General features: G+C 42.9%; 1 protein-coding gene across 1 annotated transcript; it reads right to left on the bottom strand.

Moving 5' to 3' along the window:
- Window positions 1–7446: 7446 nt before the first annotated feature.
- On the bottom strand, window positions 7447–15284 carry abhd6b (abhydrolase domain containing 6, acylglycerol lipase b). The gene is made up of 8 exons (XM_037683942.1): window positions 15153–15284; window positions 12540–12696; window positions 11750–11863; window positions 11514–11646; window positions 8167–8324; window positions 7998–8052; window positions 7793–7893; window positions 7447–7626 (listed from the first exon to the last, which is right to left on the bottom strand). Exons 1-8 carry the CDS (start codon window positions 15275–15277, stop codon window positions 7447–7449), a joined length of 1023 nt encoding a protein of 340 aa, XP_037539870.1. The 5' UTR covers window positions 15278–15284.
- Between the last annotated feature and the right edge of the window lie 586 nt (window positions 15285–15870).

Here is a 15870-nt window from a genome sequence, read left to right as displayed (position 1 = left end):
CCGATTTCCTTAATTTGGGGAGATCGGCGATCGGCCGATCTTTAAATGAGAAGCCGATTTTATCCACCGATCTTATCTGCCTCCGGAAAGGTCTGAAAATCAGCTGCTGTCCCCTTTTGCTCCACTGTGAGAGCTCACACACAGGTCACTCGGAGCAGCCATGTCGTCGGTTTGGAAGTTCTACGCTGTAAAAGAAAATGAGCCAAAGATCGCAATTTGCAATTCGTGTAAAGCCGAAGTAAGTCGTGGTGGAGCCACCACCAAAACCTTTAATACAACAAACCTCGTTCGCCATTTAAGAAATCACCACGCCGCCAAGTATGCAATGTTTGAAGAGAGCAACCATGCTAAGGCTAATGCTAAAGCTAGCGCTAACAAAGAGGCAGTCGGTGGGTCGCTGTTAGCTTTTATGAGCAACGAAAAGAGCAAAGCTACCACGAGGAAAGTGATGGAGTTCATGGCATTAGACAACCAGCCATTTTCAGTCGTTGAGGACAAAGGTTTTAGAAGCTTGATGCAGCACGTGTGCCCACGATATAATATGCCGAGTCGGAAATATTTTTCTGATGTTGCATTACCGGAGTTGTTCAGCCAAGTTTCGAGAGACACCCGCAGCCTGCTAAAAGCTAATACAAATACACTCAGCTTTACAACAGACATCTGGACTTGTGATGTAAGTTTAATGTCCATGTTAAGTTTTACTGCACAGTGGATTGATGAACAGTTCGAACGTCATCAAGTACTCTTAAACTGTAAAGAAATGGCGGGGTCTCACACTGCGGCCAATTTATCAGCAGAGTTTAAGGCGATGCTGAATCACTGGGAAATCGATCATGGAAGAGTTCACGTTGTTTTACGGGATAATGCTCGTAATATGGCCAAAGCGCTGGATGATATCAACCTGAAAAGTTTACCCTGCCTGGCGCACACACTGCAACTGGTTGTAAATGAGGGACAGCTGGCGCAGCGCAGCATCACAGACATGGTGGCAACAGGAAGGAGAATTGTTGGACATTTTAAGCATTCATCACTTGCCTATTCCCGACTTTATGACATACAGACACAATTAGGTCAACCCAGGAAACGATTACAGCAAGACGTTTCAACGAGGTGGAGCAGCACAGTCTACATGCTGCAGTCGCTGTTGGAGCAGAGACGTGCTATTGGCGTGTATGCTGCTGAGCATGAGTTACCAGCCACACTCACAGCACACCAGTGGGAGCTACTGGACAATGTGCTCACCATTCTTGCACCTTTTGAGGAACTCACAAAGGAGATTAGCTCATCAACAGCTACAGCAGCAGATGTCATCCCAGCCATCACTGCACTCAAGCGGATTTTGGAGAGGCAAGCGAGCACAGACCGTGGCGTGGGTACAGCCAAAGCTACGTTGCTGGAGGCTGTTGTGAGAAGATTCAGCAACATTGAGCATGAGCCCCTGTACAGCTTGGCCACTGTTCTGGATCCAAGGCAAGTAACCATTAACATTCTATTTTAGCCATAATTACTTTTAGCCTACTACTATATTTCAACAAACATTTAAATTAAATTAAAAATAAAAAATTATTGATTGAAATGCATTTCTTTATTTACATGCAAGTCATAAAAACTGTTAATGTATACAAAACACAATGATTGACCCATCTTTCTTTGTTTATGCAAAACAAGGTACAAGAATCGCTACTTCTCAGCAGAGGTGAAAGATGACGTGAAACTGCTCCTTTTGACCAAACTTGCAGAGGGGGAGACCAGATGCACACCTGCTGCAGGAACATCCTCTGAAGTGGGACCTCCTGATATCGATGAACCTGCAGCCAAAAGGCGTAGTCTACTGTTTGCAGCTCACGACGAAATCTTGAAGGAGAACATTGAACAGGAGCAACAGCTGGCCAGCCCTTCAGCTATGCAGGTACAGAACTACCTATCTGAGGTTCCTGTCCAAAGGAGCCAGGACCCATTGGTCTACTGGAAGATCAATGAAAATCGTTTCCCTCATCTTGCTCTACTTGCCCGAACCTATCTCTCTGCCCCATGCACAAGCGTTGAAAGCGAGCGCCTGTTTATCTTGGCTGGACATGTAGTAGATGAGAAAAGAAGTCGCCTGTCTGGTGACAAAGCAGAAATGCTTTTGTTCATCAAGAAAAACCTGCCACTAATGAAAGTGACTGGAATAAGTCTGTGAGAACTAACTTACCTGTGCCAGTGTTAGTTCTTATTACCCACTGACTTGAAAATGTTACACTTGTTGCATTATCTTTTTTTTTTTTTAAATGTAACAAGTGAAAGAGTTGAAGGAACTGAACATTTTTTTTTAGTTAATTTTATAGTTTTAACAAAAATTGTGTAAACTTCATTTATATTTCAGAATACTACCTCATGACAAGTTAAAACAACAAGTTTGTATTGTTTCTAGGGTATTTTTCAAGGGTATGTTTTACAATAAAATAAGATTGGTAAATTGAAGGTGCATTGTGATCTTGTAACACCTGACACTGTTGCTTATAAAAAAAAATCGGTATCGGCCAAAATCGGAATCGGCAGTTCAGACTTTCAAAAAATCGGTGATCGGTGATCGGCCTGAAAATTGAAATCGGTGCACCCCTAGTATTTAGCAACCAGTAAAGCGCAAACAGAAGCTCAAACAGCAAGGCTCCGTCGGTGTCGGGAGAGAAAAATCTCCAACGCACAGCACTTTACACAGAGCGGTGCATTCACTAGCGTCGGAACAGCCACGGTGCATTCAAGAGCATAAGAACCATGAAATTTAGAAAGAAACAAGCCGCAACCAAAGAGAACCGAGCTCAGTAAACAAGCCAAGTACACAACAATGTGGGCAGCTTTATTAATAAAGGTTAATAAAGGTTGAATGAATATTAGCGGTGCACAGATAAATCGGCCCCGATTTCCTTAATTTTGGGAAATCGGCTGATTAGGGCTGGGCAATATACCGAAAATTAACCGACACCGAAATCTATAACAATAATCGAGGTCATTTTGCCCATGTCGGTATTTTCGGTGGTTTAAAAAAATAAAAATAAAAGTCGTTTGGTCTTTTTGTTTGTGTATAGGTAAGCTATGCCCATGTCCCGTTCAGACACCGTGCTACGTGCAGTCTGCAGTCACGTGACTCCACCCCATCCAGTCTGTAACAAGAAGTGAAAGAGACGGTACGGTTGAGAAGATGGAGGACATTTCGAATGTTGAAGCGGCGGCAGCAGCGGCAGAGCTGGTCCAGGAGGAAGAGGAGCAGCTAAATTTTTTTAAAAAGCGTCATCATCAGTCGCCTGGAAACATTTTGGGTTCAGCAAAGACGATACTGAACTAAAAACAGCCACGTGTAAACTACGCCAAGACTGTTGCGACAAGCCATGGCAATACATCCAACCTCTTCCAAAACCTGCAACACAACCACCTGGAAGGGAGTACTTGACAACTCAATGTGACCATTTCATTTAGAAGAGATTGTATTTTTAATACTTTGTGTTTACAGGTAAGTTATTTTATACTTCTAAATTTGTTCAGTTGTGCTTTTTTGTTCAAAAACTATTAACAATGTTCATTAAAGTGGCAATAAAAAGGTAATTATGCCACCAATATAACTGGCTGTGAATTATTTATTCAATTTAATTAAATTCAAAAATACTTTATTAATCCCAAAGGGAAATTATTTGTTGTTGTAACTCGTTTTCCTCATTTCATTAAGAGATGTTGCTGATGGCTGTAGACAGGAAGGATCTCTTGTAAAGGTCCATCCCACACTGGATCCTAAGAAACTGGCTGCAGATGCCTGATCGGTCCACCCAGACTCGGCTGGCCTCTCAGTTCCTCTGGGCCGCAGGACCGCCTGAATGCAGAGCAGAACTCCTCCCAGAGCGATGGCCACTCCTCCCAGCAGTCTGCCGAGCTCCTCATCGCTGCGGACAGCCAACTGTAGGTGCCGAGGGACGATCCTGTCCTTCCACTGTCATGAACCATGTTTCCTTCTAGTTCCAGGACCTCAGAGATCAGGCACTCGAGCACAGCTGGCAGGTAGATGAGAATGCGTCCACAGAACATCCTTTTCAACTCATTTGAGATTTGGGGCTGTAGTTGAGATATTATTTGAGCTTTTGAGATGTTAATCAGCTGCTGTTGTTGTAGAAAACTGTCTTGTTGCCATGGTTACGCATCATAACAAATGTCCAAAACTAAAAAAAGTTTCAGTAAAAATCCTTCCAGCTGCACAGCATCTGATACCAGAGGAAACAATCATCCAAAAAATGTGATTTACATCCAGAAAAAAAGGAATTAAAGTTTCCAAAAGCAAAATCTCAGAATGAAAGTAGCAGCTGCTCCAACAAGCAGCCACCTTGAGCGGTGCAATTCTAGAACTGATATGCCAGCCTATCACGTTATGTTCGGGGGTGGGGGGGTTGCAGTTATCATCCATTTATCGTTATCGAGGTGAACTGCTCAATATATTGATATTGATTTTAGGCCGTATCGCCCAGCCCTAAACAAAAGTAAAGATAATGACAGAATAAGGCAGACACGGTTCATTAATGGACTCACAGCATCTCTCAGTTTAATTGTAGAAAAACAGGCACACATGGTTTAAAGCAGCTTGATCACTTATTCTGCTGTAGTCGAGCATGAACTAGATGTTATTCTCTGCAGCACTGGGCAATGCTTCAGATCAGAACCAGGTCAGAACCAGGAGGAGATGAACATTATATCCACACCGACTCTTCATGTCCATCACATCAGCAGCTAGGGCTCTGGTCCATTTTAGCTTTCAGTGACTCGTTTTCACATGATTTTTAACCATTAACTTTCATAGCAACATCTACAGGTCAGAAAAACAAAGATTTTCTAGCTGAATGAATCCTGAAGCACGCTGCGCAAACTAATTTACATAAAGTGCAGTGAACCCAGATTTGCTGATTCGAAAATGAAAGAAGCTGACACACAAAAACACGCTGTTCTCTCAAACAGCAAGGTGCACTTTAAACCGAGTTACGTTACATGTCAAGAATTACCTTTGAGGCACTTCTGCATGCAGCCGGAATAAAACTGGAGCGGGTTAGCAAAATGACAATAGTAAACACAATGCCTGCTAGCTAGCTAGCTGCTAGCTTGTGGCTACCAAGCTAACAGCGTTAGCCTTTCATAAAGGCTGCAGCTTCAGCCGGGGTTTGACCAACTGGGCTAACTGGGACCAGAAGCAGGAATAAAACAAATGCTCACCAGGTCTCTTTAGTGCTTTCTTGTGTTTGTTCGTCCGCTACGAGTTTTTGAGGTCAGTGTTTGACGCTGCAGTCACACAATAACTAATGATCACACCCGGACAATGATCGACTCTCTGTCTGCAGCAAAACCACTGCGCACACAAGGAGGAGGAGCAGGAGGAGGAGCAGGAGGAGGGGGAGGAGCAGGAGGAGGAGCCCCGCATAAACACATCCCCAGAAGGGGCCCAGGCTCACAAAGCAAACATCAAATTAACCTAAAATAAAGTAGCTACAGAAGTCCTGGACAAGAGGTGCAACCTTCGGCTGCTTTCCCCCCGCTCAGTTTCATCCCAGTTCTTCTAACTGGGAATTTGCAGAGGAATGTTTTGGTTTAAGCCATTTATTGCTGACCTGTAACTCGTTCAGGCACGAAGAGCCCCCTAAAACTCAAAGGATGAACCTGTAGCAGCCAACTTGGTAAGAAAGTAATAATAAATTGAATATTTGGGCGGACAGCACGGTGGCACAACTGGTGGAGCCGCTGCCTCGCAGCGAGCAGGTCCCTGGTTCAAATCCTGGTCCCGGGGGTCTTTCTGGGTGGAGTTTGCATGTTCTCTCCGTGCATGCGTGGGTTTTCTCCGGGTACTCCAGTTTCCTCCCACAGACCAAAAACATGCATGTTAGGCTGATTGGTAACTCTAAATTGTCTCTGGGTGTGAGTGAGAGACTGAATGGTTGTTTGTCTCTATGTGTCTCTGTAATGGACTGGAGACCTGTCCAGGGTGTCCCCTGCACAGTGATTGCTGGACATGGGCACTGTAATGACCACACTTTACTTATGTGACATAAAGGATGCAGCTTCTCCTACTCTTAAGCATCTTTATTTTACTCTCTTACGTTCAAACGACAGTGCAGTAGTACCCAGAATCCTTTGCACACACATCTCTTAAAGTGACTAGTGACAGTACTTCAGTATTTACCATTCTTTACAGGCACGGTGACCCCCATGATCCAAAATGGAAGAAGCAGGTAAAAGATAATAGATGGATGGATTAATATTTAGGCACGATTACCAGCAGCCTGCCTAAAAACCCCAATTTGATTCAGTTTTCTTTCTCAGCTGCTCCCTTAGGGGTCGCCACAGCAATCTAACTTGCATGAAGACTTGTCACCTGTTTTTACCCCTGATGTCCTGCCTGATGCAACCACAGACCACCGAGCTACCACAGCCCTCTGTGTGGAGCAGAGAGCTGCCATTCAGGGCACCCTTGGGAGCAGATGGTGGGGGTTTAGGGCCTTACTCAAGAGCCAGGAGGAGTGGGTCAAATGAGGGTGGAGGCAGGTGTGGGTGCTTCACCTTTCCCACCCACATTTTTGATGTTGTCGGTCCGAGGGGTTGAACTGGCAACCTTCCGATCACAGGCTGTCCTTCTCTAACCTCTGCACCACCACTCCCCCAGATTTAGTTTCTTTAGTTGAATCTTTGAAAAACACAGTTTGACGCACATAAGCAGTGTTTTAACTCAAACAAGGAGAGCTATTAGCTGAAAACGTGTCTGATCATGAGGCATCTCAGCTTTTAGGTCAGGTTTTCATGGATTATATTCAATTTTTTTTATTTTTTATCAAGATTTTCAAACATTGTTCATCTGATGCAGGTACTTTTCTTTCTTTTTTTAGACTCGACACTTCTTCTTTTGCCCACCTTCCTCATTTTATTTCCCCAACAGACACTGCACAGTATGCTGTCACTGTCAAATATAAGACTAGAACATGACTTTTTAAAAGCAGCCAAAGTCCAAAGCAAAACTTTGCACGACCTTCAGGAAGTCTGGAGAACTGTTAATCGAGACTATTTGGAACAATCACGATAAAGTCTGGCTCTTTGGAAGCTACTATCAGGGGGGATTTAAAACTTCTGCGCAGTACTCAAAGACCAGCAAGCTGGTAACTAAAAATATAAACTTTGTGCATGTTTTTAGTGTTTTGGTCGTCACTGAAAAATGAATAGTCTTTTTCCATGTTTGTGCCTACTAGTGTTGTGAAACCTCTGAACAGTAGGACACAGGGATAATTTCAAAGAGTTTTATTATGATGATTTATTTCACTGCAACTGATTTGTAAGCCATAAAATTCTGGTAATATATAAACACTGCAGTTTTTCCTTCTGCCTCAAGCGTCTTCAGAAGTTTGTAACACAAAGAGCAAAAGATGGATTCTAGTAAGACATGGTCTTCATTCAAGAAGACTTCTTTGTGCCACGCCTGGCATTTTGCTGCAGGATGATGAACTCCAGGATAAGCTTGGCTGTCCGACAAGGCTTTTCCATGACCACAGAGTGGCCGCAGTTATCCAGGAGGTCCACTCTGCATCCTGGCACCGACTCTGCAATGACATTAGCCCCGGAGACGTCCACCACCTGGACAAATATGGGACAACATGTGACACTGAGGCCTCAAGTTGGAGAAAATAACAATGCATCTGAGGAAATCTGAGTTCATAACTCCTTTGAAATGTCAGAATTGTATTGGAGGCTAAAGCAGGCGGTCTTCTTCTATAGACGTGTCTTATTCTTACATCATTACCTGATCTTGTTTGCCCCATATTACTTGTAAAGGTGTAGTGATAAGATGCAAGTGCTGCTGTAAGGCATATCTTGAGGTTTCACTAAAAATTTCCATAAATACTATAAAGAAAAACAGAAAAAAATATATAGTTTTATTTGTTCAACATCAGGTATATTATGTATTTTTGTGCTTCATGCTAAATATTTCAGAGCAGTGAACTGACCTTCTTCGAAGAATGCGTTGTGAGGCTGCCTGACATCCACCAGTCCTTGAAGAATCTACACAAACCATGTAAGTTTAGTTAAAAACGTGAGTGAAGTTTTGTGTGACTGATACAGATTTACTTCTTATTTCACAAATAGAGAGTATATAATTTAAAACATGAAGACGACCTGCTGAGGGATCTTGAAGCGGACGTGGGAACACAGTCTGAACATGTCCTCCATCTCTTCAGGCGTGGTGGGGATCAGAGGGATGTTCAGGGTGTAGTTGCTGTGTTCCAGGTCCTGCAGGCGATTGTCAAACTTGGTTTCACATGGATGTTTTATACCTGCAGGATGCAGCACACACAAGAGCATATAAAAAAATAAAGACATATGTTCATGCCATGTGATGGACTTGTGACCTGTCCAGGGTGTACCCCGCCCCTCGCACAGTAATTGCTGGACATGGGCACATATGCTCGTTTTGAAAGCTGACACAAAGCTGCGTTTATGCTAAGATCACATTGTTGTTTTTTATCAGTCTTTTTATTTAATTATTTTCTGAGAACACACACAAACACAAAAAAAGAAGAAAAAAAATGCAACAAAATCCCCTCCCACCCCAGATCAGCCACGCAGGCATGAACACATCAGACTTTCAACTTAAGGCATAAATGGCTGCCAAGTTTTCCAAAACCTCTCCACAGAAACTTTCAAAGTATATCTGATCTTTTCTAGATGAACATGATACGTATATTCAAGGTTCTTTATTTGTCATACACAACACATGTGGTGCATGTGCTAGAATGAAACTATGTACACAGGGTCCCAGTTACATCCAAGAAAAGTATATAATGTAAAAAAAAAACAGCAATAAGATCTAAGATATGAACTAGGAAAAACATTAACTAAAAATATGCTTAGCACTAGTAGCATAAAAACAATAAGTCTTAACAGCAGCACGAACATGAGTCTGTGTGAGCAGGTGAGCACGAATGAACACATCAACATGAAACAGATCAGCAGCAACATTGAAACAGATCAGCAGCAACATGATGCGATTTTTCACAGTGATTATTCTGGTTAAATATTCATGAGTCTAACAGCCTCAGGGTAGAAGCTGTTCCTCAGTCTAGTGGTTCTACACTTAATGCTCCTTAACCTCCTTCCTGAGGGGAGTGGGGCATAAAGTGTGTGTGCTGGGTGGGTGTGGTCCTTCATGATGCAGGTGGCCCTCTTCCTGCATCTGGAGGTGTAAATGTCTGATGGTGGAGAGACTGACTCCAGACTTCTGTGCAGACTTCACCACTCTCTGCAGAACTTTTCTTTCTGCAGCTGTGCAGCCTCCATGCCACACGTTGATGCTGAAGCACAGGATGCTCTCCACTGTAGAAGGTATATATGACTTCTCTTATCCAGTGTTCATATGCCGGGGGATGCAGATCCTTCAGTCTGCATAAAATAAGTCTTCAGGTTAGAAGAGAGCCAAAAATCATATTCCTCTCATACTTTCTGAAGGATGTATCCACAGGGGCCACCCCAAACAGTGAGATGAATAGTGACGGGTGCACAGTTTTTCCACATATCCCAGAAAATAGACTGCCAATAGCCCAGAAGCTCTGGACAAGTCCAGAATGTGTGTAAGGTCGTTTTCACACCAGATAGTCCGATAGACTCGGTTCGGGACCAATATTCGTGACCTTTTGTTACATTTGAGCTGGTGCGTTTGCATTCACACTGCACTGTGCAGTCGAGTCAACCTGTTGAACCAACCTGTTCCCCCACTCGCCTGTGGGGGCGCTGCACCAAGAACTACTGAAAGAAACCACACAAAAACCTCTGAAGACACGTCTTCTTCTTCTTCTGTAAATAAAAACAAAGACGAAGTGGCATCAAGTTTTAGCAGTTTTAGGAGTTATATTTTGTCATTTTTCAAAAATGGACTCATCATGAGCAGAAGATGAGACAGAAGACCATGGAGAATATTGTTTTTCCACACAAGGCAGCTGACGGCTCCATATAAGGTCAGAGAAATGCGTGTTTGTTTGTCCTGCGGAGCGGGGCTCGGTCTGTTTACATTCACACTGTACTCGAACCGCGCTGGAGTTCGCTTCTACCGGACCGAGACCTAGGTTTTAGCCCGGGCCAGAGTTCGCCTTTTTGTTCCGTGACAGAGTTCAATGGTGCGTTCACACCTCCCTAAACGAACCGGACTTTCTAGAAAAACAAGCTAGAGTTCGATTAAAGTGGACTAAACAGGACTGGTGTGAATGCACCCTTATGCAAACTCACCAGCTCAAATGTAAACAAAAGCTCATGAATATTGGTCCCGAACCGAACAGAGTCTACGACCATCTAGTGTGAAAACGACCTAAGAGCGTAGCTAGAGTTTGTTTACAGTGGTTACATGCAGGATCCAGGTCAGTTTTAATAATGGACAGTTTGTCTTTGGACCAATCCAGAAGGTGCACCACCTTGAATTGAATCACAGCGTGTCTCAGACAGATTGAGGATGAGTAAATGTTCTGAATGATCTTTCACCAGACTGAGTCTGATATGAATTCCTCCAAGTCCATTTCCCATTTCAGTCCAAGCTGGTCTCATGGTATGAACTGAGCAGTGTGTAGATGTTGCTGAGGGTCACTTTAGTGTCAGACCTGCACTACAAAAACCTTAACCACAAACTGTTTAGAGAGGTACAAAGGAAAACAATCAGAGTTAGACCTCAAACAATTTCTCAGCTGTAAATATCTAAAAAAAATGTTACTTGTAGATATTAAACTTCTGTGCCAGCTGCTCAAACGAGGCAAATCAAATTGTTTTTTAACTACACCTTCAGGATGTTTGAGAACTGCTAATGTTTTGATAACTGTTCCCATTTTTGCTTGATGAAGGACTAATCTTAAATTATTTCACTTTGCATGTCCTTTACACAGTCATGTTTTCTGTCTGCATGAAATAATTTTACTTCCATTTGAACAAAACTTGGGGCAGCACGGTGGCGCGACTGGTAGAGCTGCTGCCTCTCAGTGAGCAGGTCCTTGGTTCAAACCCCGGTCCAGGGGCCTTTCTGGGTGGAGTTTGCATGTTCTCTCCGTGCATGCGTGGGTTTTCTCCGGGTACTCCGGTTTCCTCCCACAGACCAAAAACATGCATGTTAGACTGATTGGTAACTCTAAATTGCCCCTAGGTGTGAGTGAGAGAGTGAATGGTTGTTTGTCTCGTTTGTCTCTATGTGGCCCTGTGATGGACTTGCGACCCATCCAGGGTGTACCCCGCCCCTCGCACAGTGATTGCTGGACATGGGCACCAGCGACCCCCGTGACCCAAAATGGAATAAGCGGGTAAAGATAATGGATGGATGGATGGATGAACAAAACTTTGGACAGACAGTCCACTGACAAGGAGACTTTGCTGCCAACTCTGCAGAATACTTGTTTTTACTGCACTGACCTGTGTCATCATGACAGTTCACACACAGTGATGTCTACATAAACAAAAATGGCACAAGTATAAAGAGACACACAGAAACTGACCATCTGGACAAATGAGAGTCATGCTGCAGATTTCAGAGGGATAGCAGGCTGCATACACCCCAGCTACGTGTCCACCCATGGAGGTTCCCACCAGGTGGAACGACTTCCTGTTTAAGTGAATGGTTCCCACAAACTAAGAAAAATGAGGCACAAAAACTGATTTTAAATGGGAAGATTTTAGTCTCAGACAAATATTCCATAGCACCTAAATATTTAAACCTCGTATTTCGAAGTACCTGATGGATCCTTCTGACTTGGCCCTGAATGGAATAATCCTCAGTGTTGGTGCGTGTCGTCCCCTCGTGACCAGGCATGTCCACACACACAATGTGCAGATGTTTTGGTAAATACTGAAACGACAAAAAGAGGAAAAATTAAAATTACCTGCTGGATAAATTGAAGCGAATAAAGGTCAACTTATTTAAAAAAAAAAACAATCACTTGAACACATCGATCTAATGAAAACTTTATATGCATCCATAAACTAGACAAGCTGCAATTGTTGCAATATGTAGAGTGAATGCTGAGGGCTGAATGACCAAAAGCTGCAAAAACAGAACACTAGCTGGACCAGCTAAAAGCTAAAACAAGCTATGCTAGCTAAAAACTAAAGTAGCAAAAGGCCAACTAAATGTAAAAAAGACTAGCGGTAGCTAAAAGTAGGATAAAGGCTAGCTAAAAACAACAAAAGACTAGTAAAAAAAACCTAAATGCTCCTAAAACCTAAGTAGCAAAAGGCTAGCTAAAAATAATGTCTAGCTAAAAGCCAAAAGTACCAAATACCGGTAGTTAGAAAATAAAATTGCAAATTGTTGGCTAAAAACATTTTTAAAATGGTTAAAAGTAACAAAAGTTTAGCTAAAAGTATCTAAATAGTAGCTACAAGTAATAAAATGCTAACTTTAAAACAAAATAGGCCTATTTTTAGCTGTGTTAGTGAAAAATGTCATATGGGAACTTCTGACAGATTCGTTATGAAATTGTTTCATTTTGTAACAATGAGCTGTAGCTTTGGATTTGTCCAACCTTGACCACTGTCAGCCACGTGTCTTTGTGAGCAGAGAAGCCATGAAGCATTAAGATGGATGGTCTCAGCCCAGGCTTTCCTCTGTAGGAGTAGCAGAAGCGATAACCTCCACAGTCTGCAGAGCGCACCTGCAGACCCAAAGTCCTCCTCCAGTACCTAAACACAAATAGAACAATGGGCCCAAGAAGAAAAAGACATGACAAAACTTAAAATGAGCCAATTTACCTTAAATTATTGCCTAAAAGCACATTAGAGTTTTTTATAATGTATAATTTTTTTTCTTCTTCTTTCAGCTGCTCCCTTCTTCATGACTCGCCACAGCCAACTAACTCGGATGAAAACTTAGTAATTGTTTTTATGCCAGATGCCCTTCTTGACACAACCACAGACCACCGAGCTACCACAGCCCTCTGTGTGGAGCAGAGCTGCTATCTAGGGCAACCAGGAAAGCAGATGGTGGGTGTTAAGGGCCTTGCTCAAGGGCCCAGAGTGGGACAAATTAGAGGCAGGTGTAGGTGTTTCACCTTTCCCCACCCACATTTTGATGTTGTTGGTTCGTGGGGGTCAACTTGTCGACCTTCCAGTCACAGGCTCACCTTCTCTAACTCTGCACCACCATTTCCCCTTTGAATGCACAACACAGCAAAAGGATTTATATAACATTCTTATAACAGAAATAAGACTTTTCTTATGTGTTTATTGTGGCATGTGTGAGAATGTCTTTCAAAAGTTCACAAATGTATCTAAAATGATGCTTGTTGCAAAGTTTGTGTAGTTTTAATTAAAAAAAAAAAAACTGAGTTTAAACATTTTATAACCTGGTAATCCTCCACTGCGTATTTCCTTCCAGTAGCTTCTTATTAGGCAGTGAGGGTCGAGACTGTTTTCTTTTAGTGGAACAGGGCACCAACCTATACCATACCATCCATCCAGCCATCCATCCATTATCTTTACCCGTTTATTCCATTTTGGGTCACAGGGGTCGCCGGTGCCCATGTCCAGCAATCACTGCGCGAGGGGCGGGGTACACCCTGGACGGGTCGCAAGTCCATCACAGGGACACATAGAGACAAACGAGCCAAACAACCATTCATTTTCTCACTCACACCTAGGGACAATTTAGAGTTACCAATCAGCCTAACATGCATGTTTTTGGTCTGTGGGAGGAAACCGGAGCACCCGGAGAAAACCCACGCATGCACGGAGAGAACATACAAACTCCACCCAGAAAGGCCCCCGGACCGGGGTTTGAATCATTTGAACCAGGGACCTGCTCGCTGAGAGGAAGCAGCTCTACCAGTTGCGCCACCGTGCTGCCCACTATACCATACCATACCAATTTATTTATAGAGCACTTAAAACAGCAACAAGGACAACCAAAGTGCTGTACAATCGAAACAAACAAGCACAGCAGACAGGAAAACATAAAATAAAAATATAGATACAAAAAGCAGCAGATAATAACTAAATGGACAACACTGTAGACTACAAACAGGATCAAAACAAATCACACCGTGTCAAAGGCAAGAGAATAAAAGTGGGTTTTCAGGCGAGACTTAAAGACTGTGAGTGTGGGAGCCTGCCTGACACGCAGTGGCAACTCATTCCACAGTCTTGGACCTGCAACAGAGAAAGAGCCCTGTCACCTCTGAGCTTATGACGGGTTTCTGGAACTGAAAGGAGCATCTGGTCTGCTGACCTCATAGATGGGACATATGGCCGTAGAAGATCAGTGAGATAAGATGGGGCAGAACTGTTCAGTGATATAAAAACATACATGAGAATTTTGAACTGGATCTGAAGGTGAATGGGTAGCCAGTGCAGGGAGGCCAGAACTGGTGTAATGCGCTCTCTATGGCCTGTACCAGTTAAAAATTGGGCTGCAGCATTTTGGACCAGGTGTAGTCGTGCAATGGAGCACTGATTGATTCCAAAAAGATGCATATTGCAGTAATCGAGCCTGGATGTTATGAATGCATGAATCACTGTCTCAAGATTCTTTTTGGATAGTAAGGGCTTCAGTTTAGACAATCGCCTCAGCTGGAAAAAACAGGATTTAACAATCATGTTTACATGACTGTTAAGTTTCAAGGAAAGGTCCATTATCACTCCCAAATTAGTAACTCTTTGTTTCTCTAACGGGACTAGAGAGAAAAGGCCGATGCAGTGGTTCATGAACGTGCCATTGTGATGGAACAACATGACTTCAGACTTCTTCTCGTTGAAACTTAAAAAGTTTAAAGCTATCCAGTCCCGGCAGTCAAGAAGAGGTTGAATAGAACGTGTACCTCTGTGCCTCAGGGGCAAGTAAATTTGTCAGTCATTGGTGTACAAATGAAAGGGTATATTGTGTTTGCGGAAAATAGCACCTAGTGGCAGCAGGTATAAAGAAAAGAGAAGGGGACCGAGGATGGACCCCTGTGGTACCCCACACTGAAGCGCTGCCGATGCTGAACTAAAATCTACAGCAGGGACGTACTTCTCTGTTGTCAGGAATCTTCAAGGAACACAATGGCAATTCAAAACCAGCAACGTGTTAAAATTTAAATGAATAAATAATAAACCTCTCCATAAAACACAAACAAACCGCCTTAATGTGCTCTCCACCTTACCAGTAATACACTTTAATGAGTGCAGACGGCCAGAGAAGGAAGGATGCCAGAAAAGCCAGGATGGGAAGAACTAGTGTTCCTCCAGCAATAAGAAACAGGTTGACTACATCCAGATCAGCAGCCATGGTTGACCTGAAAATACATGAAATGTGATCGTTACACACATGCATGAAGTGTATTGGCAGAGAGTGTATCTAATAACACTGACGAATAAAGCTTTCCAATTTAAAAAATGGAACAACTTACTTTTCAGGGAGTTTCTTTCTTTCCTTGTCCCTTGTCCCACATGGAAACACGTCAAAGTTCTTTCACTTGTGATTCCAAGGATGCTAAGAGAGTGGGCTTATTTATTTTTTGTCCCCTCAAGAGTTGTCCTGTGAAAAGTGCAGTTAACTTTGTCAGAATCTGTTTGTGCTGGTAAAACTCATTGATTATCACTCATCAATGGGGAGAACTGGGCCACAAGGCGATGCGGTCAATCTTTTAAAGGGAACGCACAATTTAATTATACTTCGCAGTGAGCTTGAAGTCAAAATATACAACAGGAAGTAGCAACAAAAACACAAGTTATAGATTTTGAGACTTAACTTATGAAGTCATCACTGCAGTTTAAAACAGAATTGTCAAAATCTGAATGAATGGGCTCAAAAATAAACACTTTTGTCTTCATAATATCCTCCAAACATCTTGTGAGTGTTTCACAAATGCAGTGTTTATA

Source organism: Nematolebias whitei, chromosome 11 (assembly GCF_014905685.2).
Source record: "Nematolebias whitei isolate Nwh7 chromosome 11, NemWhi1, whole genome shotgun sequence".
Classification (NCBI taxonomy): Eukaryota; Metazoa; Chordata; class Actinopteri; order Cyprinodontiformes; family Rivulidae; genus Nematolebias; species Nematolebias whitei.
This window is presented reverse-complemented; position numbering and strand designations above follow the sequence as displayed.

Bases quoted from the DNA above. Each gene is read 5' to 3' on its own strand.
- abhd6b (XM_037683942.1), bottom strand. From the start codon at position 15,277: ATGGCTGCTGATCTGGATGTAGTCAACCTGTTTCTTATTGCTGGAGGA. The intron at 11,864-12,539 runs GTTGGACAAATC...TTGTCGTTTCAG, and splicing joins CGTGGCTGACAGTGGTCAAG to TATTTACCAAAACATCTGCA. The intron at 8,325-11,513 runs GTCAGTTTCTGT...TGCATCCTGCAG, and splicing joins GACTCTCATTTGTCCAGATG to GTATAAAACATCCATGTGAA.